Source organism: Taudactylus pleione, unplaced genomic scaffold, assembly GCF_031769625.1.
Source record: "Taudactylus pleione unplaced genomic scaffold, aTauple2 ptg000122l, whole genome shotgun sequence".
Classification (NCBI taxonomy): domain Eukaryota; kingdom Metazoa; phylum Chordata; class Amphibia; order Anura; family Myobatrachidae; genus Taudactylus; species Taudactylus pleione.
This window is the reverse complement of record NW_028284524.1, coordinates 3,951,152-3,973,611: the sequence shown is the minus strand read 5'-3', so window position 1 is coordinate 3,973,611 and position 22,460 is coordinate 3,951,152. Positions and strand designations below refer to the sequence as shown.

Genomic DNA, 22,460 nt, shown 5'->3' with positions numbered 1-22,460 from the left:
CCGCTATTAAAGATTTAACAGTGGCATCCAATCATAGCTGCAGCATCTCACTCTCTCACAGTGAGCGCATGGCAGCTTGCGTGCGTGGCAGCGTAATTTACAGCAGCGCCGCGGAGGAGAGGAGAGAAAAAGAGGAAAAAGAATACAGGTAAGTAAAGAATTGTAAAGCAGGACTGAGGGCATGATGGGGATAAAAGCAGGACTGAGGGCATAATGGGTATAGAAACAGGACTGAGGGCATGATGGGTATAAAAATAGGACTGAGGGCATGATGGGGATAAAAGCAGGACATGACCATTTTTGAATAAAGGTACATTTTTTTGTTCACACTTACCTGTTTATTGAAATTGCTGTCAATGTTAATTAAAATAAGCCCTACCCCGAAATTAAGACCTATGGAGTTTTTTTGAACAAAACAAAAATAAGACAGTGTCTTATTATCGGGGAAACACGGTAGCTACATGTGCAACAGTTTTCATAACAGTGTATAGAAGCATAAACACATAGGGCTTATTCACAACTTTGTGCTATTGGAGCACTCTCCTTTTCACTACTGTATAAGACTGTTCTCCAGCCTGTAAGGTTTCATATGTTCCCTAAAGACCCTACTGTCCATAAAAGCCAACCAATCTACCACCTAACCTACCTGTTCATGAGTGCCTACCAATCCACCACCTAACCTACCTGTACATGAGTGCCTACCAATCCACCACCTAACCTAGCTGTTCATGAAAGCCTACCAATCTTCCACCTAACCTACCTGTACATGAGTGCCTACCAATCCACCACCTAACCTACCTGTTCATGAAAGCCTACCAATCTTCCACCTAACCTACCTGTACATGAGTGCCTACCAATCCACCACCTAACCTACCTGTTCATGAAAGCCTACCAATCTTCCACCTAACCTACCTGTACATGAGTGCCTACCAATCCACCACCTAACCTACCTGTTCATGAAAGCCTACCAATCTTCCATCTAACCTACCTGTACATGAGTGCCTACTAATCCACCTCCTAACCTACCTGTTCATGAAAGCCTACCAATCTACCACTTAACCTTACTGTTCATGAAAGCCTACCAATCCACCATTTATACTACCTGTTCATAAAAGTTTACCAATCCACCATGTGACCTATGTGTTAATAAAAGCCAACCAATCCACTACCTATACTACCTGCCCATGAAAGCCTACCAATGCACCACCTAACCTACCTGTTCATGAAAGCCTACTACCAATCAACCTCCTAATCTACCTCTTCATGAAAGTCTATTAATCAACCTGCTAACCTACCTGTTCATGAAAGCCTACCAATCAATCTCCTAACCAACATGATCATGAAATCCTACCAACCCACCACCTACCTACCTATTCATGATATTCTACCAATCAACCACTTAATTCCCCCTGCATCCCTCATATACTTTGTCTTTCTATGTTACTCTCTCATTTCAAATCCCCATTGGGTTTAAACTCTCATGAGCAGAGCCACCTCCTCATGTTTGCACTACCGCTCTCCTATTTTTTACTTGTACCCACAGTATAGTTCTTAATTTTGTCCCATGCACAGTATTTTGCTCAATCCCTCAAGCCTATTTTCTGTCTGTCCTGGACATGTTGGCACTCTACAATGTAGCCTGTTCTGTTACCCCTGTTTTGTTGTATCTTTTACTTGTCATATTCTACTATAGCATGCCCATTATGTCATACTATACATTATTTTATACTATGTCATGTTATATTCTTTCATTCTGCTTATTATGTTTATACATCTTGTCCCACCTACTTTAAGGGCACTGCAGAACCTTTGTGGTGCTATATTAATAAATAATAATAATAATAAAAAAAAAAAAATAGCTACTCAAGTATGAACTGCTATTGATAAGTGTACAGTTATTTTGTCCCGATTTATGTCTGGATAAATGTTGGGAGGTACTGTATATTTGGGTATATTGAATGTTGGATGTGTGAACTTTCAAGAGATATGTTATAATCGACAATCTTCCTGCATCAGTTTGACAGGAACCACGCATCACTATTGTGTGCTTTTAGGGACCTTGCTCTTCCTACTATCTAACTCTGAGCGGAAGCTGTATAAAACCTTCTAAAGAGTACAAGTGGAGAAATTGCCCATAGCAACCAATCAGCTTCTATCATTATATAAAATGTACTTGATAAATAATAGCTAGAAGCTGGTTGATTATTATGGGTAACTTCTCCACTTGTCCTCTTTAGAAGGTTTGATTCATCTCCCCCTGATCTTGTATCTTACTGTTTCCTTCATTTCGACTTCTTGTATTGTGACACTTTCTCACTTATATAATCTTGTGAGTGGACAGGTCATTACTTTCCTGAGGATTAGCTTCCTCATCTACTGAAATATTTTTTACTGTATGAATAATCCAGTGATCTCATTGGCTATAGGTAATTCTATCACCGCCCATTACAAAAACTTGGGACCTTCAGGATTCTCAAGAGCAGGAGATGGATTTTGAACATAGTTGGGTGCTAGTAAAACATACTTTAGAAATATCTTTACCCATAGTTCCCTACCCTCCCGGATCTTTCAGTAGAGTCTAGTTTCAAGTTCTGATCTCCTGCTCCCCTGCATTGTAAATCAAATGCTCCAATTCTTTGGATTCTTCACTGCAGCCAGGGCACCAATAAGGAATTTCTGGGCAAGGACAATGATTTGCTGTAGTCACTATGATTGCTGTCCGGGCTCATCAACCTGTACTGTTGATTCCCAGCAAATCCCTGTTGGACCCCCCAGCAGGATGGAACACAGCTTGTCTGACCCCTGTGATCAGTGTCTTCTTGTCTCAGCATCTACTGCTGTTGCTAGTGTGTGTGAGCTGTGGCTGACGATGAAAATGTTTTATTAGTAATCTTTAGTTAAACACACAAAAAGGACAATACAACTAAATGTTTTAAAACCCTTTTTTAACCAAGAGATGATCATTAAAGTAAATCTGTAATTTCTTATTATATGTGGTAAACTAACGGTATTTAAGTGGAATATAGGTTCAACAGTAGTTGCATAGGCATCACATTTATCATGTATATTGTGCTGAGTGAGAAGAAAAGAAATATCACAGCAAATAGATGAAAAGAAGAAATCCAGTATTGCAGGCAGTAATATTAGTATCAATACTTGCAACATTTTCCAAAAATATATTGCTACTAATGTCATATAGCAATATCTTGCTACAATCATTTAAGCACATATACTCCCATATGTGGAGCTAGACACGTCCTTTGGGTGAAGGCCCAACTGCACGTTGCGCATTCTACTTCCAACTAGAATCTCCCTGAAACTAGTTTTCAAAAGTAGCCAAGTATGTCTTTACCCATAGCAACCAATCCAAAGTTTATATTCATTTCCGAAACTGCACTAGAAGACTATCATAATCTGAGTGACTGCTAAGTGCAAAACCTCCTTTATATGATGCTGTACTATAAGCTGAGTGAGCTAAATCAAAATTAGAAGATGCTTTTCATAATTCCAAGGTGCATAAGAAGCATGCCAGACCAGACTTTCAGTAATGAGGATCTCTTGTATTGTGCAACTTGGCAAAAGCACTAAATGAGTAGTATTCAGTGGTTAATAAATAATACTGTAAGAACCCTTGATCTTGCCATAAGATTACCAGAGGATCCTGGAAAGACCTGACTCCGCACAGCTTAGTCTCATTAGCAAATATAACACTTTCCTTAGCAACCGAGGGCGACTCATTAAACATTAGTTAGAATCCACAGTCTGTTCATTATCTCAAGCAACTGACGTGCTCACAGTAGCAGCAAAATAATGAGTTATAAAGAACCCGTCTCTCAGCGAACATCACTGTCTTACTCTTAACACAGAATTAACATTTTCGTTAACATCATAATGTCTATAACTTCATCAAGTCTAAACTTATTTCTTGTCACATGTCACAGAGCTATTATTATATTATGTTAAAAAAAACGATGAACTGCATCCATAATGAGATTATTTATATATTACACTTGTGAGATTCATAATATTGATTGCAAATAATATGTGTACAAATAATGATTTCAGATGTCATCACTTATAATGGGTGATATTGAATGTTATTGTTTCAGTGTTTATTGGGTAAAAATACTGTATATTATAAGAAATTATGCACCCAGATGACTTCAAAACGGTCACATAATAAACACCTTGGACCCGATAGTCACACGCAGGTCTGAATGCAGCCACATCTAGCAAGTTTTGGCACACTGTGTACATGCCCCGTAGCCAGCATACGCATCTCTGCTAATATTCAGGATTCTGAGTCGGGTGCATCTCTAATGTTCTCTCCATCTGTGAAATGGGCATTTCTGAGTGGCAACTGGGCATACACACTGAAGAGAACTGTTTCATTGGAGTGTAGTGGGCTTGTTGGTGGTTTATGGCAAGAGCTACAACATATAAGAATCTTATGTTTGCCAAGGAGATGTTTCGCTATATCTTGTACCTACAGTAGCATGGGGTATTTGTGCTGACAAGGATAATGATGATGGCTGCTCCGGCATAAAACATAGAATTTGACGGCAGATAAGAATCGCTTGGCCCATCTAGTTTGCCCCTTTTTTACCTTATGTTAACCTCAAACCCTATTTGATCCTTAGTTCTTTGTAAGGAGATCCTTATGTCTATAAACTTCTCTATTGTTTTAGGGGCCAATTTATCATTACATAATTATCACTAGTGATAATTATGTTTTAAACTCACTGTGAGTTTAAAAAATCTTTTGTAGGCATTCATCATGCCTCACTAAAAATATCACTTCCGAAAAGATGCTCTTTTTGCGGAGTCAGCTTTTTCGGAAAAGTGGTACTTTTTCCATTTACCACTGAGGTATCTATAAGGATTTCCTCACTGCATGTCTTCCCCCCCCCCCTCCCCTGCTGCCAGTAACCGCCCAGCCCCCCTTCTCCCCCACGGCTGCTGGTGTCCTCCCCCCATCATCCCTTCACCGCTGCTGCTGGTCTGCCAGAGTCCTTCCCTCCCTGGCAGCAGTGGCGTAACAATAAATTTTGCTCCCCCCTGCAAATATTTTTTCTGTTGCCCCCCCCATATAACCCCCCCTCGGCATTTTGGTAAAATAATTACAGCGCCATTTATACGCAATTTGGCCCCTAGTGCAAAAGTAAAAAATTTGCTCCCACCCCCCCCTAGACAGTTTACAGTATACAGTAGTGCCCTTATACAGTGCCCCCAGAAGTGGTCCCCCTATGCAGTGCCCCAGGTAGTCATCCCCCTATGCAGTGCCCCTTATATAATGCCCTCAGTAGTAGACCCCCTTAAATAGTGACCCCAGTACTAACCCCCCAGCAGTGCCCCCAGTAGTGGTCCCACCAGTGCAGTGCCCCCAGTAGTGGTCCCACCAGTGCCTCCAGTAGTAGTCCCCACCAGCAATGCCCCCAGTAGTAGTCCCCCCACCAGCAATGTCCCCAGTAGTAGTTCCACCCCTGCAATGCCCCCAGTAGTAGTCCCCCCCAGCAATGCCCCCAGTAGTAGTCCTCCCTCCCAGCAATGCCCCCAGTAGTAGTCCTCCCTCCCAGCAATGCCCCCAGTAGTAGTAAACAACCCCCCCAGCAATGCCCCCAGTAGTAGTCCCCCCTCCCAGCAATGCCCCCAGTAGTAGTAGTAGTAACCCCCCCAGCAATGCCTCCAGTAGTAGTAGTAGTAGTAAACAACCCCCACAGCAATGCCCCCAGTAGTAGTAGTAAACAACCCCCCCAGCAATGCCCCCAGTGGTAGTCCCCCCTCCCAGCAATGCCCCCAGTAGTAGTAGTAGTAACCCCCCCAGCAATGCCTCCAGTAGTAGTAGTAGTAAACAACCCCCCGCAGCAATGCCCCCAGTAGTAGTAGTAAACAACCCCCCCAGCAATGCCCCCAGTGGTAGTAGTAGTAGTAGTAAACAACCCCCCCAGCAATGCCCGCAGTAGTAGTCCCCCCTCCCAGCAATGCCCCCAGTAGTAGTAGTAGTAAACAACCCCCCCAGCAATGCAATTGTAAAAATGAAGGAATGATGAATAGACCCCTTAGCCTCTACCGCCTCTGATGAGAGGCTAGTCCACTTATCCACTACCCTGTCTGAGAAGTAATGTTTCCTCAAATTTCCCCTGAACCTACCTCCCTCCAGTTTCAGTGCATATCCTCTATATTTGAAAGTTTCTATCATGTTCCATCTTTCTCTTCTCTGCTCCAAACTATACATATTAAGATATTTTAGTCTTTCCAGGTAAGTTTTGTGTTTTTTGTAAGGCCATTCATCATTTTAGTTGCACTTCTTTGTACAGTCTCTAATGTACTTATATCCTCCTAGAGATATAGGGGCCTATTCATCATCACTTAATTTCTACAAAAGCAAATTGTAGAAATTATGTTATCGGGCCATTCATCAAGTAGGTAAAGCAGGAGACATCACCAATAGCTCCTGCTTACCTTCCTCTCACTAGTGTCACTGCTCTGAAAGGAGCAAGTGAAACACTTCGGGGAGAAAGCTAATTTTCGGATCAGCTGTCTTTGTGCCGGAGCAATGCTGAATTGCTCCGGCAATCGCATTGAGTTAGAAAGTTAATTATCATTTTAACATCATGAATAGACCCCATGGCCTCCAGAACAGAACACAGTATTCTAGATGCGGCCATACCAATAACTTATACAGTGGGATTATTACTTCTATTTTTCCTGCTACTGATTCCTCTCCCTATGCAACCAAGCATCTGACTTGTCTGCTTTATTACATTGCTTACCTGCCTTTAATTCACCTGAAACAGTGACTCTTAGATCCAGAGGCGTAACTTGGGTTTTGGTACTTAGGGCAAGTTGAAAAGTGGTGCCCCTCCAAAAAACAAATATATAAAAACATGATAGAAATCTTATATAGATAAATAAACTGGTCAATTGATATAAAACCCAGATCCACATGAAATACACTGTAAAATCCAGATTAATGTTACATTATGAAAGCTGGATCAATGTACTGTATTCTAATTCTCCCAATTCACATTATGCCACACAGTGGGCCTGATTCAGAGACGGACGCTATTTGCGAACGGTCGTTCAGAAAAAGGGGCCGGCTATTTAAATTGAGCGCTCGCTCTTTGCGGTCTGTTGACGCCTCTGTCTGAGCGAGCGAACGAAACATGCGCTCACTATTTTGTAAAAACGCCCCCTGGCTGTTCGCATCATACGTCATCACCGCTATTTATTAGATTAATCGAGTACATCGAAAGGCGTCTGAACTGCTCGCAGTGCTTGTGGTAGGTTTTACTTCCCGCAATCACTGCGAGCAGTTCAGGCTAAAAGACAACCAAGTGACGTGGTCGATGATGCTGCTTTGTTAATTATGCACACCCATTAAACGCCCTTTTTGACCGTTTGGCACGCCTGCGTTCGGATCTCCACTCCCCCATTTTCAAGCACCTTCCCCTGTTACCACCCACAAACGCCTCATTCTGTTACTCAAATTAGCAGGCCCTCGCTGTTTTGCGAGCGCACGATTTCCGACCGCAATGACTGGTTGGCGCATGCGCATTATGACCCATACGCATGCACAGATGTGTGAACATCGCTCGGAGCGAGCGGCCAATTACGAGCGGCTCTGAATCCGGTCCTGTGCCCCTTATTACATGCCGGACAATAATGCCCCCAGCTTACATTACGTTACACAGTAGTGCCCCTTATTCACATAATGCCACACAGTAGTGTCGACAATTCACATTATGCCACACAGTAGTGCCCAAAAATCATGTTATGCCACATAGTAGTGCCCACAGTTCATATTATGCCACAGTAGTTCCCCAAATCTACAATATGCCACACAGTAGTTTCCCTTATTCACAATATGCCACACAGTAGTGCCCCTTATACACATTATGCCACACAGTAGTTTTCCTTTTCACAAGATGCCACACAGTACTGTAGTTCCCCTTATCCACATGACGGCACACAGTGCTGTAGTTCCCCTTACTCACCTATTCATCTTCTTTTCCCAGATAAGCCCCACCTTCTTTTGCCCTCTCCAGCCCCCTGGGTTCCTGGGAAACTAAACCTGGCTCCCCATTGGTCAACAGTGGCAATCTTTCAGTAGCCTGCTATGGGGGCAGCCATTTTCTGTTAGCCCCTGCTGCTCTGCTCAGCCAGATCTCTTCTGGCTAACAGCCAGGGGTTTACTCACAGCACAGAGCGGCCAGGGAGCAGACGGCCCTAAATCATAAATAGAACAGGCGTAGGTGGCTGTGGGGTGGGCTGAGGAAGACTACACTCAGTGTGTACTGACTGAGGTGGGCTGTGGGTTGATCGGGCTGAGGTGGGCTGATGCCTGATGGGTGTGTGGAGGCAGGCAGAGGCGGGATGACTAGAACTGTATTGTCTGCTGAGGTGGGCTGCGGGGGGGCAAAGGCAGGTAGTCATGCATCATGCAGACTGTACTGTCTTGCCTGGTGGTGCCCCCTCTGCCGGGCCAGCCATGGTACCCAGGGAACGTGCCCTGCTCGCCCCTCCCTAGATCCCTTTCCTCCTCAGTAGTGTTCATTATAGTGCCATTAATACTATATTTAGCCTTTGGGTTTTTGAGACCCAAGGGCATGATTTTGCATTTTTTAGCATTAAGCTGTAGTTGCCACATTTTTGACCATTCCTCTAGTCTACCTAGATCATGAATTATTTGTTATACCCCACCTGGTCTGTCTCCCCTGTTGCATATCTTTGTGTCATCAGCAAAAACATATACTTTCCCTTCATTACCATGTCCAATGTTACCAATAAAGATATTCAAAATAACTGGTCCATGTACAGATCCTTGGGATACACCGCTGGTAACCTTTCCCTCCTATGAATGCACTCCATTTACTGCAACTCTCTGTTTTCTATCCTGCAACCAAATTTTTATCCATTCAACCATGTTAGAATCCAATTCCACACTATCAATTTTATTTAACAGTCTTTGATGAGACAATGTCAAAAGCTTTATTAAAGTCTAGATAAGCTACAGTTACGCCCCCCCCCGATCTATTACTTTAGATGCCCAGTCAAAAAGGTCAATAAGAATTGTATGACATAATCACCCCCAGTAAATCCATGCTATTTTAGGATCCTGTAGATTTCTAGAATCTACAACTCTTTCTTTTAAGAGGGTTTCCATCACTTTGGAAACACTCTTAAAATTAAAAAAGAGGAGCGATGCAATACATACGGCTCTATTTATTATCAATATTTTTACTAAAATAAAGTGAAAAAGGGTGTTTTCACACCCTTTTCACATTATTTTAGTATCACCTACAGTTATTAAAGGGCAATTGGAGTAGAATTCGTAAAAGTCTACTCCAAGCCCTAATTATCACTTATTTTTAGTAAGCAGATCGCATTTCCCATAATTGTAATGGTAAATGTTACTGGCCAAAGTTACTAAAAATAAATTGTGAAAAAATTATGGGAAAGCACTGTGATAATAACGCCACCTGGAGGTGGCGTTATCCAGGGTCTTCCCCGGTTACCAGACTCCTGCTCCGCTCTAACGGGCAGAGCACAGCCCGGAGTCGGCCCCAGTGATCAGCTGTGTGGTCTAAACAGACCACACGCTGACTCACTATAAAAAAAAAAAAAAATAATTAGTAAAAAAGAAAAACTTGCCTGAGTCCAGGGTCCGGTGATTGGGGCTCCGGGTGATGTCCTCCCTCCGGTCAGCTGGTCTCCCAGCCTGCACTGGGTCCCGGTCCTCACCTGACCGAGTCCCAGTGCAGGATGGGATGTCAGCTGACCGGAGCCATGGAGGACATTGCCGGAGCACCGAGCACTGCAGGTAAGTGTAATTAAGGGAGGGGGGGAGGGGGTCACGTGGGGGGTCCGCGATCATGGGGGCGGGGCTTAGTGATGGGGCGGGGCTTAGCGACGGTCAGTCTGCGCATGCATCAGCACTTGTCACAGTATTTTTTGCGAAAATACAGTGATAAGTGTGCAGAGGGGATTCGCAATGCGAATTCAGTCGGTAATATCACACTACAATCTGCATTACAAATGTGGATTGTAGTAAATAGAGCCCATAGAGATCAAGGCATGTGTAAAGTTACATTAGCATCATATTGACAATCCATTCGCGTTCAGAATGCAACTGCATCCGGACCTGTGTGCGACTCAGAATTATTCCTATTGTGCTCTATGCTTATCCAGTTCACTAACTCTTTGATGCCATCACCTCTGTTGTTAACTGTAAGAACTATTGCATTCCAAGCCAAAAACTGTTCTGTTCTTGTAATACAACTACTTACATTATAGGATGTGACTCTTACAGGCTAAAGTTTGTTTTACACTTTAGCAATTTTGTTAGCTGGTTCATTAAGGTGGGTACACACATTAGGTGATATGTCGCCTGATCCGGTAGATCGGGCCGACATATCATCCACATCGGCAAGTGTGTATGCACTATGGGGGTCATTCAGACCCACTCGCGAGCGGCAGTCCGCTCGCAAGTGGGTCGATGTTCCCCACTGCGCATGCGCACGACGGAGGGAGCTCCGTGGTGCGCATGCGCGAGACCCGGCGAGCGAAGGACTTTCCATCGCTCCGGGTCTCGCAACAAAGGGGGCGTGCTGTCGATGTTGATTGACAGCACGCCCCCTTTGGTGGGCGTTCCGAGGGCGTGCCTGCCAGACGGAGGCGTTCCCATCTCAAGCCGGCCCCACTGACATCACTAGTGATGTCAGTGGGAGTGATTTTGGCTCTGATAGAGCCAAAATCACTCCTGGCCTTGCGGTTGAGAAACCCGACCACAGGGTTTCTCTCGCAAGTCCGATGGTCGCGATGGTCAAGACCATCGCGACCATCTTGTTGGACGCTCGTATATGCTGTGGGTGGTGACCCACAGCTATATGAGCGTCCAGGAGGATGCTCCATTTTAATGGAGGTGGGCCCTGATTCAGAGCGAGCGCTCTGGTCAGAGCGTCCGGCTCTGAATCAGGGCCTATGTCTAACCCTGCACGTTCCCGCGGGGTCGTTCATCACATCGACAGATCGAGAGTACATGCTGCTCAATCTGTCAATTTGATGAACAACCGTAAGCATTTCGATGCGGATGGTCAACAACATATCATGCGGTGGTTCACCAGATCGTGTGGTGTGTACGGACCCGTACGATATGTTGCCCGTTGCATTGTGGGTCGGCTGGATACACAGGTCGTCTAATGTATACCCAGTTTATGCGTAAGCAGTTGTCCTTGTTGCTACTATTGCCCATGACCTGATTCAGAGCCGCTCGCTATTTGCGAGTGCACGCTCTGAATCAGGGCGGGGAGTATTGTTTTTTTTTCCTGTCCACTCGCTAAGCTGTGGGTGCCCACCCACAGCTAGTGTGAGTGGGCAGGAGATGGTCATGATTATCGCGACCATCGGCATTGCGAGGAGACCCTAAGGTAGGGTCTCAGCACTCGCAATGCCGAGTGAACTTCCAGTTCTACTAGAGCCGGAAGTCCACTACTGACATCACGAGTGATGTCAGTAGGGACGCCAACGAACGGCAGGCGTTCCTTCGGGAATCCCTCCGTTTGTTCAGCCACCCCCTACCCGCCTACAAAGGGGCGAGCTGTCGATCAACATCGACAGTCGCCCCGTTTTGCTGTGAGCTCCGGAGCGAGTGAAGGTCTCACTCACTACGGGGCTTGCGCACACGCGTGTGCGCACTGGGCCACCATCGAGTCGCTTGCAAGCGCAATGCGCTTGCGAGCGGAGTCTGAATCAGACCCTTAGTCTGTTACTGGAAGTTCTCCATAGTTTTCAACACACTAAAGAGGAGTAAGAATAAAACAAAGCACTAAATATTGCAAAACTACATATTGATTTAAATTAAATACATTGCAACGTTCAATACTATTCTACCAGCAATTTCATAAAAGTGAAGCAATCGGTACTCACAAGTATTCTCTGTGGGCTGAATGCACAGCAGCAGCATTACTGTAGCGCCATAGGACTATCACTGATGATAAAACATCCAGAATAGCATCAAACTGAAAATAAAAGAGACATACTTAAACATACATATCTGCAGTTACTTTTCTATATGTACCAATACGTATAACAGGTGAAACTTAATGCAGGATCTCTCAATATTGGGTTTTCACTTCTGAAAATATTTTTTAATCTCCTTGTATAATATTATTGTTACATTTTATTTATATGGCGCCTCAAGAGTTCTGTAGGATCGTACAAAAGGGGTGGGACATACAGCAATTAGTAGCACTGGAGTCTTGGATTGGCATCCAACCAGGCCCTATCTGTGTGGAGTCTGTATGTTCTTCACATGATTGCATTCATTTCCTCCTGGTACTCTGGTTTCCTCCCATAATCCAATACATATACTGGTAGACTAATTGGTTTCTGACAATAAATAGATAAGCTTAGTGTGTATGCATGTGCATGTGGTAGTGACAGGGCCGGTTCTAGACATTGTGGAGCTCAGGGCGAAAGTTCCCAGTTGCGCCCCCCCCCCCCCCCAAAAGAAAAGAAAGAAAGAATTTTTCTAGATAAGACAACATTATGCCACATGCAGTGATGCCCTTTATTACACACTATGCCACACGCAGTAGTGCCCGTTATAACACATTATACCACACGCAGTAATGCCCTTTATAACACATTATACCACATGCAGTAATAACACATTATGCCACACGCAGTAATGCCTTTTATAACACATTATGCCACATGCAGTAATGCCCTGTATAATACATTGTGCCACACACAGTAATTACCTTTATAACACATTATACCACACGCAGTAATAACACATTATGCCACACGCAGTAATGCCCTTTATAACACATTATGCCACATGCAGTAATGCCCTTTATAACACACTATGCCACACGCAGTAGTGCCCTTTATAACACATTATACCACACGCAGTACTAACACATTATGCCACACGCAGTAATACCCTTTATAACACATTATGCCACATGCAGTAATGCCCTGTATAATACATTGTGCCACACACAGTAATTACCTTTATAATACATTATCTCCAAGTCAAATTACACCACACAGTAGTGCCTTATGTTATGACACACAGTGGTGCCCCTTTTACTTAATGCCAAAATTGGTGTCCCTTATACACAAGGCTCACAGTAGTAGTGCCCCTAATACAATGCCCACAGTAGTAGTGCCCCTTAATCAATGCCCACAGCAGTGGTGTCCCTTGCACAATGGCCCCAGTAGTGGTGCCCCCATGCAGTGCCCGCATTAGTAGTACCCCCAGTGGTAATGCCCTCAGTAGTAATGCCCCCTATAGTAGTTCCCCCAGTAGTAAAGCTCCACAGTAGTAATCCCCCAATTAGTAATGACCCCTTTAGTAGTGCCCCCATTAGTAATGCTCCCCAGTAGTAATGCCCCCATTAGTAATGCTCACAGTAGTAATGTCCCTTATAGTAGTTCCCCCCGTAGTAATGCCCCCCATTAGTAATGCTCCCCAGTAGTAATGCCCCCATTAGTAGTGGCCACAGTAGTAATGTCCCTTATAGTGGTTCCCCAGTAGTAAAGCTCCACAGTAGTAATCCCCCAATTAGTAATGCCCCCTATAGTAGTGCCCCATTAGTAATGCTCCCCAGTAGTAATGCCCCCATTAGTAATGCCCACAGTAGTAATGTCCCTTATAGTAGTTCCCCTAGTAGTAATGCCCCCCATTAGTAATGCTCCCCAGTAGTAATGCCCCCATTAGTAGTGCCCACAGTAGTAATGCCCACAGTAGTAATGTCCCTTATAGTAGTTCCCCCAGTAGTAATACCCCCCATTAGTAATGCTCTCCAGTAGTAATGCCCACAGTAGTAATGTCCCTTATAGTAGTTCCCCCAGTAGTAATGCCCCATTAGTAATGCTCCCCAGTAGTAATGCCCACAGTAGTAATGTCCTTATAGTAGTTCCCCCAGTAGTAATGCCCCCCATTAGTAATGCTCCCCAGTAGTAATGCCCCCATTAGTAGTGCCCACAGTAGTAATGTCCCTTTATTGTAGTTCCCCCAGTAGTAATGCCCCCCATTAATAATGCTCCCCAGTAGTAATCCCCCCATTAGTAGTGCCCCCATTAGTAATGCTCCCCAGTAGTACTGCCCCATTAGTAATGCCCCCTATAGTAGCGCCCCCATTAGTAGAGCCCCCATTAGTAATGCTCCCCAGTAGTAATCCCCCCTATTGTAGTGCCCCCATTAGTAATGCTCCCCAGTAGTACTTCCCTCATTAGTATTGCCCCCAGAAATAATGCCCCCTGTAGTTGTGCCCACTAGCAGTAATGCCCCCTATAGTCGTCCCCCCAGTAGTAATGCCCCCCAGTAGTAATGCCCCTATAATCGTGCCCCCAGTGCTGGTGCTTCAGACTGAAAAAAAAAAAAACACAATGCTTACCTTTAGCCCCGATACTGCTGCCGTCCGGTCCGATTCCGGCCTTCAGCTGCCCCTGCAGGGAGGGAGCCGGGTGCCTGCTGATAACTAATATCAGCGGGCGCCCGGCAAATGCAGCCTCCCTGCGGCGGCTAGCCGGGGGGAGGGGGGACCGGCGTATTTTTATTTTATTTTTTTCTTTCTTCTTGTTTTTTTCTCAGGGGGGGTGGGGGAACTTAGTGGCGCCCTCTAGGTGTCGGCGCTCCGGGCGACTGCCCTGTTAGCCCGCACCTAGAACCTTCACTGGGTAGGGAATATTGACTGTAAGCTCCACTGGGGAATGGACTGATGTGAATGACTAAAAAATGGATCTGTAACGTGCTGTGTAATATGTGTGCGCTATATCTTATCTGTTAGTAAAATAATAAAATTAAATAAGTACAAAGGTGACCACATGACTATGACAATATTAAGAATAAATCTGCATGCATGCTGTGAGAACATATTTTATACATAATGAAATCACTGCAGACATTTCACAGCAATCCTTAGCATGAAACCAGTCCAGTCTCATATTGGACATTAGGGGAGTGAGAGGGCCCAATTCTAGGAGGCGGGTGGAGGTGGAGCCAGTCACTACTTCACTCCCTGTCTTGTGGGAGTGTCAAAAGCTCCATGCGATTCCGAGATGTGTGTACAGGGAAGAGAAGCCAGTTTCTGACAGATCTCTTGTACCCAGAATGGGTCTGGTGCGAATGACAATGGTTGAGGCAGCTGGCGTAAAATGAATCGGTGACACAGGTTTCTGCTTTCAGATGCACAAAATCGCACAATAACACTATGGATTCTGGCATTAGCATAAGGTAGTAATTCTGACTCCTGCGACTGCCTGCTACTGCTGCCACTTTGCTTGCTACTCCGAATCAGCGCCAGAGAGTGCATCAAACATAATAAAAACACAGTTACTATTATGTACAGTTAGGTCTATATATACTGTATATTTGGACACTGACACCATTTTTGTTGTTTTAGTTGATTATCAAAACATGTTCAAGTTACAGTTATATAATGAATAGGATTTTAAAGTGCAGACTATCAGCTATAATATGGGGATATTCACATCCACATTGGAGATAGGGTTTAGGAATTACAGCTGTTTAATATGTAGTACCCTCTTTTTCAAAGGACCAAAAGTAATAGCACTATTGACTCAATAGCTGGTTCATGGAAAGGCGTGGGCAATTACTTCATTATTTCTTTATCAATTAAGCAGGGAAAAGGTCTGGAATAGGGAAGCCAATCACTCCCCATTTTTGCAATCCTGGGATTCCCAGAATTAAATTGTACAAGGTTATCCTTTATCCTCACCCCCTTCCCTTGGCATCTCTTTCCCTCCTCCCCTTTATCTTACCTTAATCACACAGCAGTGGTCCTTGCATCTGGAATGCTTTATGAGCATCCCGCGGGACGGTGGCTGCGGCGGCTTGCGCAGAAGCTCATTTTGGCTACAAGTAAAATGGCTGCAGGAGGGCATGGGCACTTTGCAGAGCTTAGTCATGAGTCACAACTCACGTCTCCACCTCCATCCACCGCCGACACACAGTGCCCATCAAGTGCAGCAGCAGGGATGGTCCCAAGAGCTGTAAAATTGCCCACGACTGGCTTCCTGGCCTGGCTAAGGAGAACAGACAGACAAGAGTGAGTCTGTCTAACTTAGTAAGTTAGCTGTGCTCTCAGCTGGGAGACTGCACTGGGCTGAATGGTGCTGCTGGATCTGACTGAGAGGTGATGGCTGACTGGGTGCTGACTGTGCTGGAAAAGGGGTGCTGGATGAGGTCAGGGGTACTGTGCTGGATGATGGGTGTTGTGACCGGAAAGGGGGGCTGGATGAGGCCAGGGGGGTGTGGTGGATGAGGCCATGGGTGTGGTGCTGGGAAAGGGGTGCTGTGCTGGATGGGGCCAGGTGCTGTGCTTGGAGAGCAGTACTGTGCTGGGAGAGGGGTGCTGGATTAGGGGTGCTGTGTTGGGAGAGGTGTGCTGGATAAGGGGTGCTGTGCTGTGAGGTGGGCAGTAACTGGGTCAGTGTGTGTGCTGTATGTGTGTGTATATAGTGTGTGTATATATATATCTATATACATATGTATATATATATGTATTGTGTTGTGTGGATGTGTGCAACTTGTACAATTCCATCCCTCACACGAGGGTTTAATTGCCATGCAAAAGTTTCTGTCCATGCATTTTTCTGTGTCTATGTTCGATCATGGTTTATTCATGTCCTTATTGGAGTTAATGTCATTGAGAAATTATTTTCTGTACGATGGTCATTATTACCTCCAGCTCCAAGGTTGTGCCATGGGGTCATCAGTAGCACCCTCTTATGGGAACGTGTATATGTGCGATCAAGAGAACAATAAGTTTTCGGATCATTCTGACATTAATCAGTATATTAAATTATACACCTGCTATACTGATGATGTATTTGTAATATAGACTGGTGGTCTAGAATTGTTTATTTCGATAATGGAGGAAATTAATGGCATGGATTCTAGTATAACGTTCACCTATATCCGTAGTTCAGAGACAGCTAGCTTTCGGGATGTAATAATTAATATTGTAGATGGCCAGATTGTGACAGATATGTATTCAAAGGATGTGGATCGTAACACTTTCCTTTTAGCCTCTAATCACCCACTAGCCCTGAAGAAAGGTCTACCCTTGTCTCAAATTATGAGGGTAGGTAGGTTGATGAGTGATCATCCCGAAATTCCTGCACAGCTAGATGAACTTATTAAATATAATTTGTCCAGAGGTTATGACTATAAGTTGTTACAACAACAATAACGGAAAGTGTTACAAATGTCAAGATCCCAGCTCCTTCAATCAAGACTAAAGGAACAGGGTAAAATCATGCCTTGGTCTAGCATTAAACATGCCACTAAACCCTTGTGGCCTATGGTGTCATCGGACCCGGATTTGCCGGTGTTTAACCACTTAACTGCCGATTTTTTTTTCCAAAAAACACTCCAAAATTGTCGTTTTTTTAAATGAGTGAATTAGGTGAGGAACATCCATTTTAACTCATCCAAAATGGTTTCATTAAAAAAAAAAGTTTATTTTTTTTAATATTTGTAAAAAAAAAATCATATTGTAATATAACTGAACATCGGACCCACCATCGGAACATCGGAAACATTGCGACAATCGCAACGTTCAATTTGAGACCAGATACAGGAACCAGGTATGTCAGGGGTGTGAGGGGGGGTTAACTTACTTTTCCCCAGCAGCTGCTCAGTTCTGCAGGCTCTGGGTAGGGGGTCCTGCTTTGCTGACCGATCAGCAGTGATCGGCAGCACAGCAGACAGAGGTGGAGAGGGTGCTGACAAGCAGAGGGACCGGAAGGTCCCTCTGAGAGCAGCAGCTGCGGGAAGATTCTTTTCCTGCAGCAGCCCTCATGTTTATCTGACTGGATGAAATTTTACGGAAAAGAAATCCCTGGTGTGGACTGTAAATTACGTCCATGCCAGGCAAGTGGTTAAAGAGATAAGACCTTAAAGATCGTTTAATGGTTACAGACATTACGGTGTGTTCCTAAGCCCCTGAATGTGTATACCAAACCCCCTGGGTGTTATAGTTGTTACAATTGCACCACATGTAAATTTTTAATACCGGGGAGATCCTTTAAACATCCTCATAATGAAAAAACTTACGAGATTCGACATGTATTGACATGTAATACTACTCATGTAGTGTACATTATTCTGTGTCCCTGTGGTCTTTGCTATGTGGGCCAGACTACCCAGAAATTCCAGGAGAGAATGACCCTACATAGATCTGCCATTAATTTGTCATTATTGGGCAGAGATATTGACCAGCCGGTCGCCTGGCATTTTAAGGCAAAGGGACATGCCCTTTCAGCTTTACGATATATGATCATTGATCACATACCCAAGAGGGGGTGATAGGGGTAAAGCCTTGCTTCGAACTGACGCACATTGGATGTTTAGGCTTGATACCATATGGCCTAGGGGTTTGAATGATAAAATCAACTGGAATACCCTGATGTAAATATTTTTGTGACATTTAAGATTCTCTTGCTGTAACTGGATAATAGATTCCCAGATTTCATAATGAGATGTATTAGGATGATTTAGATTTGGTTATTTCTTCACATTTTTCTCACTTAGCTATGTAATATATAGGGCTCTATTTATTAACATTATTTTGACTACAATAAAGTAGGGGTGTGCACCGGCCACTTTTCGTGTTTTGGTTTTGGATCTGGATCTTTCTTCGTGTTTTGGATCTGGATTGGTTTTGCCAAAACCACCCTTCCGTGTTTTGGGTTCTGGTTTTGTGTTTTGGATCTGTATTTTTTTTTAAAAAAAGCATAAAAACAGCTAAATTCACAGAATGTGTTGGTTTTTCTGCTCCTATGCTATTATTAACCTCAATAACCTTAATTTCCACTAATTTCCAGTCTATTCTGAACACCTCACAATAGTGTTTTTATGTCCAAAAGGTTGCACCGAGGTAGCTGGATGACTATGCTAAGCGACACGAGTGGGCGGCACAAACACGTGACCCATCTAGGAGTGATACTGCAGTGGCAGACAGGATGGCAGTTTGAAAAACTAGGCCCCAAACTGTACATAATGCAAAGAAAAAAAAGAGGTGCAAGATGGAATTGTCCTTGGGCACTCCCACCCACCCTTATGTTGTATAAACAGGATATGCACACTTTAACAAAGCAATCATTTCAGCGCCAGGGTCTGCCACACAACTGTGGCTGAAATTATTGGTTCGTTTGGGCCCCCACAAAACAAGCTGGCAATTAATCTGTCCCTGCACAAACTGGCTCTACGGAGGCAAGATATCGTCCTCATCCACCGATTCCTCACCCTCTTCAGTGTTGTGTACATCCTCATCCTCACAGAGTATTAACTCGTCCCCACTGGAATCCACCACCACAGGTCCCTCTGTACGTTCTGGAGGCTGGACTCCCTGGAAGAGTTGATAATTCATTTTTATGAACATAATCTTCTCCACATTTTGTGGAAGCAACCTCCTACGCCTTTCGCTGACAAGGTTCCCGGCTGCACTAAACACTCTTTCGGAGTACACACTGGAGGGGGGGCAACTCAGGTAAAATAGAGCCAGTTTGTACAGGGGCCTCCAAATTGCCTCTTTTTCCTGCCAGTACAGGTATGGACTGTCTGACATGCCTACTTGGATGCTGTCACCGATGTAATCCTCCACCATTTTGTCAATGGTGACAGTATCATATGTAGTGACAGTAGACATGTCAGAAATTGTTGCCAGGTCCTTCAGTCCGGACCAGATGTCCAAACTTGGTCCTGCGTGCCCTGCATCACCGCCAGCGGGTTGCTTAGGATACCTAAGTTGTTTCCTGGCAGCCCCAGTTGCGGGAGAAAATGAAGAAGGAGCTGTTGACATGTCACGTTCCGCTTCAGCTGACAGTGTGTTCACCAGCAGGTCTTTGCACCTCTGCAGGCTTGTGTCGGCCGGAAAGAGAGACACCACATAGGCTTTAAACCTAGGATCGAGCACGGTGACCATAATGTAGTGGTCTGATTACAACAGATTGACCACCCTGGAATCCTGGCAAAGCGAATGAAGGGCTTCATCCACAAGTCCCACATGCCGAGCGGAATCGCTGCGTCTTAGCTCCTCCTTCACTTTCTCCAGCTGCTTCTGCAAAAGCCTGATGAGGGGAATGACCTGACTCAAGCTGGCAGTGTCTGAACTGACTTCACGTGTGGCAAGTTTGAAGGGCTGGAGAACCTTGCACAACACGGAAATCATTCTCCACTGCGCTTGAGTCAGGTGCATACCCCCTCCTTTGCCTATGTCATAGGTGGATGTATAGGCTTGAATGGCCTTTTGCTGCTCCTCCATCCTCTGAAGCATATAGAGGATTGAGTTCCACCGCATCACAATCTCTTGCTTCAGGTGATGGCGGGGCAGGTTCAAGAGTGTTTGCTGGCGCTCCAGTCTTCGGCACGCAGTCGCTGAATGGCGAAAGTGGCCAGAAATTTTTCGGCCCACCCAAAGCGTCTCCTGCACGCCCCTGTCGCTTTTCAGAAAATTCTGCACCACCAAGTTTATTGTGTGAGCAAAACATGGGACGTGCTGGAATTTGCCCAGATGTAATGCCCGCACAATATTGGTGGCGTTGTCAGATATCACAAATCCCCAGGAGAGTCTAAGTGGGGTAAGCCACTAGGCGATGATTTCCCTCAGTTTCTCTAAGAGGTTGTCGGCGGTGTGCCTCTTACTGAAACCGGTGATACACAGCGTAGCCTGCCTTGGAACGAGCTGGCGTTTCTGAGATGCTGCTACTGGTGACGCTGCTGCTGCGTAAGGTGATACATCTACCCAGTGGGCTGTCACAGTCATATAGTCCTTAGTCTGCCCTGTTCCACTTGTCCACATGTCCGTGGTTAAGTGGACATTGGGTACAACGGCATTTTTCAGGACACTGAGGACACTTTTTCTGACGTTTCTGTACAGTCTCAGTATCGCCTGCCTAGTGAAGTGGAATCTAGACGGGATTTGGAACCGGGGACACACTACCTCCATCAATTGTCTAAATCCCACTGCACTAATGGCGGATACCGGATGCACGTCTAACACCAACATAGCAGTCAAGGCCTCAGTTATACGTTTTGCTTCAGGATGACTGCTGTCGTACTTCATCCTCCTCGCTAAGGACTGTTGGAGGGTCAATTGTTTAGTAAAAGTAGTGATGTTCCTACTTCCTCTCTGGGATGATGAACGACTCCCAGCAGCAACAGCAGCAGCGGCAGCAGGAGGCATAGCAATGCAGGATCCTCCGGAGGAATCCCGGATAGGAGAGTCAGTCATGCCAGTGACATGGCCTGCAGGACTACTTCCGATCCTGACTAAGGAGGAAATTGACAAGGAGGGAGTTGACGGTGTGGTTTGCAGGCGCTTGGATACAACAGGACAACAGGATTTACGTGTCCCTGGACTGCTTACGGTCTTAGCCAAAGTTTCTGAACTTGACAGTAACTTATTATGAACACGCTGCAGGTGCCGTATAAGGGAGGATGTTCCTAGGTGGTTAACGTCCCTACCCCTACTTATTCCACCTTTACATAAGGTACATATGGCAAGACAGTTGTTGTCCGGATTTGGATAGAAATATTGCCAGACCAAAGAGGTGGAATGTTTGGTCTTCTGCCCAGGCATGACCGTGATGGGCTTTTTCATCCCACGGACAACAACTGTCTCTCCCGGAGCCTGATTTAAACAAACCACATCACCATCAGAATCCTCCTCGCCAACTTCCTCCTCAGCGCCAGCTACACCAGTATCCTCATCCTGTTGTACTTCAACAGTGACATCTTCAATTTGCATATCAGCAAGTGGACTGTGGGTGCTCCTTTCAGCACTTGCAGGGGGCGTGCAAATGGTGGAAAGAGCCACCTCTTCCCGTCCAGTGCTGGGAAGGTCAGGCATCGCAACCGCCACCACACTTGGACTCTCCTTGGGGATTTGTGATATCTTCTTAGAACGCACAGTTCTTTGCTGTGCTTTTGTCAGCTTAACTCGTTTGATTTTTTAGTGGGAGGAGGGCTTCCATCGTCATGTGAAGCTGAACCACTAGTCATGAACATAGGGAAAGACCTTAGCCGTTCCTTGCCACTCCCGTGTCATAAATGGCAAATTGGCAAGTTTACGTTTCTCTTCAGATGATTGAAATGTTTTTTTTAAGGTCATTTTCCTGAACTTTGTCATTTGGGATTGTATGTGGCTTCTACTATGACATTGGGCATCGGCCTTCGCAGACGACGTTGATGGCATGTTATCGTCTATGTCATGACTAGTGGCAGCAGCTTCAGCACTAAGAGGAAGTGGTTCTTGATCTTTCTCTATTTTATTTTTATCGGAGAAAGTTTGGTCCTCCATTTATGTTATATCGATTTGATATATACGTGCGGCTAAGGCGCACACAAACGCAGAAAATATTTTTTTATTTTTGCTGGAGAGTAGTGCACTTTGTGGGTTACACCACCCTTTAAGAAATGA

The 22,460-nt window shown here is 44.9% G+C and overlaps 1 protein-coding gene across 1 annotated transcript in view; it reads right to left on the bottom strand.

Moving 5' to 3' along the window:
- TMEM163 (transmembrane protein 163) overlaps positions 1-22,460 on the bottom strand; it is a 310,556-nt gene that overhangs the window by 146,026 nt on the left and 142,070 nt on the right. Inside the window, exon 4 of the mRNA XM_088472398.1 lies at positions 11,929-12,020. Coding sequence (XP_088328524.1) covers positions 11,929-12,020 — 92 coding nt within the window. The remainder of the gene's footprint in view (positions 1-11,928; positions 12,021-22,460) is intronic.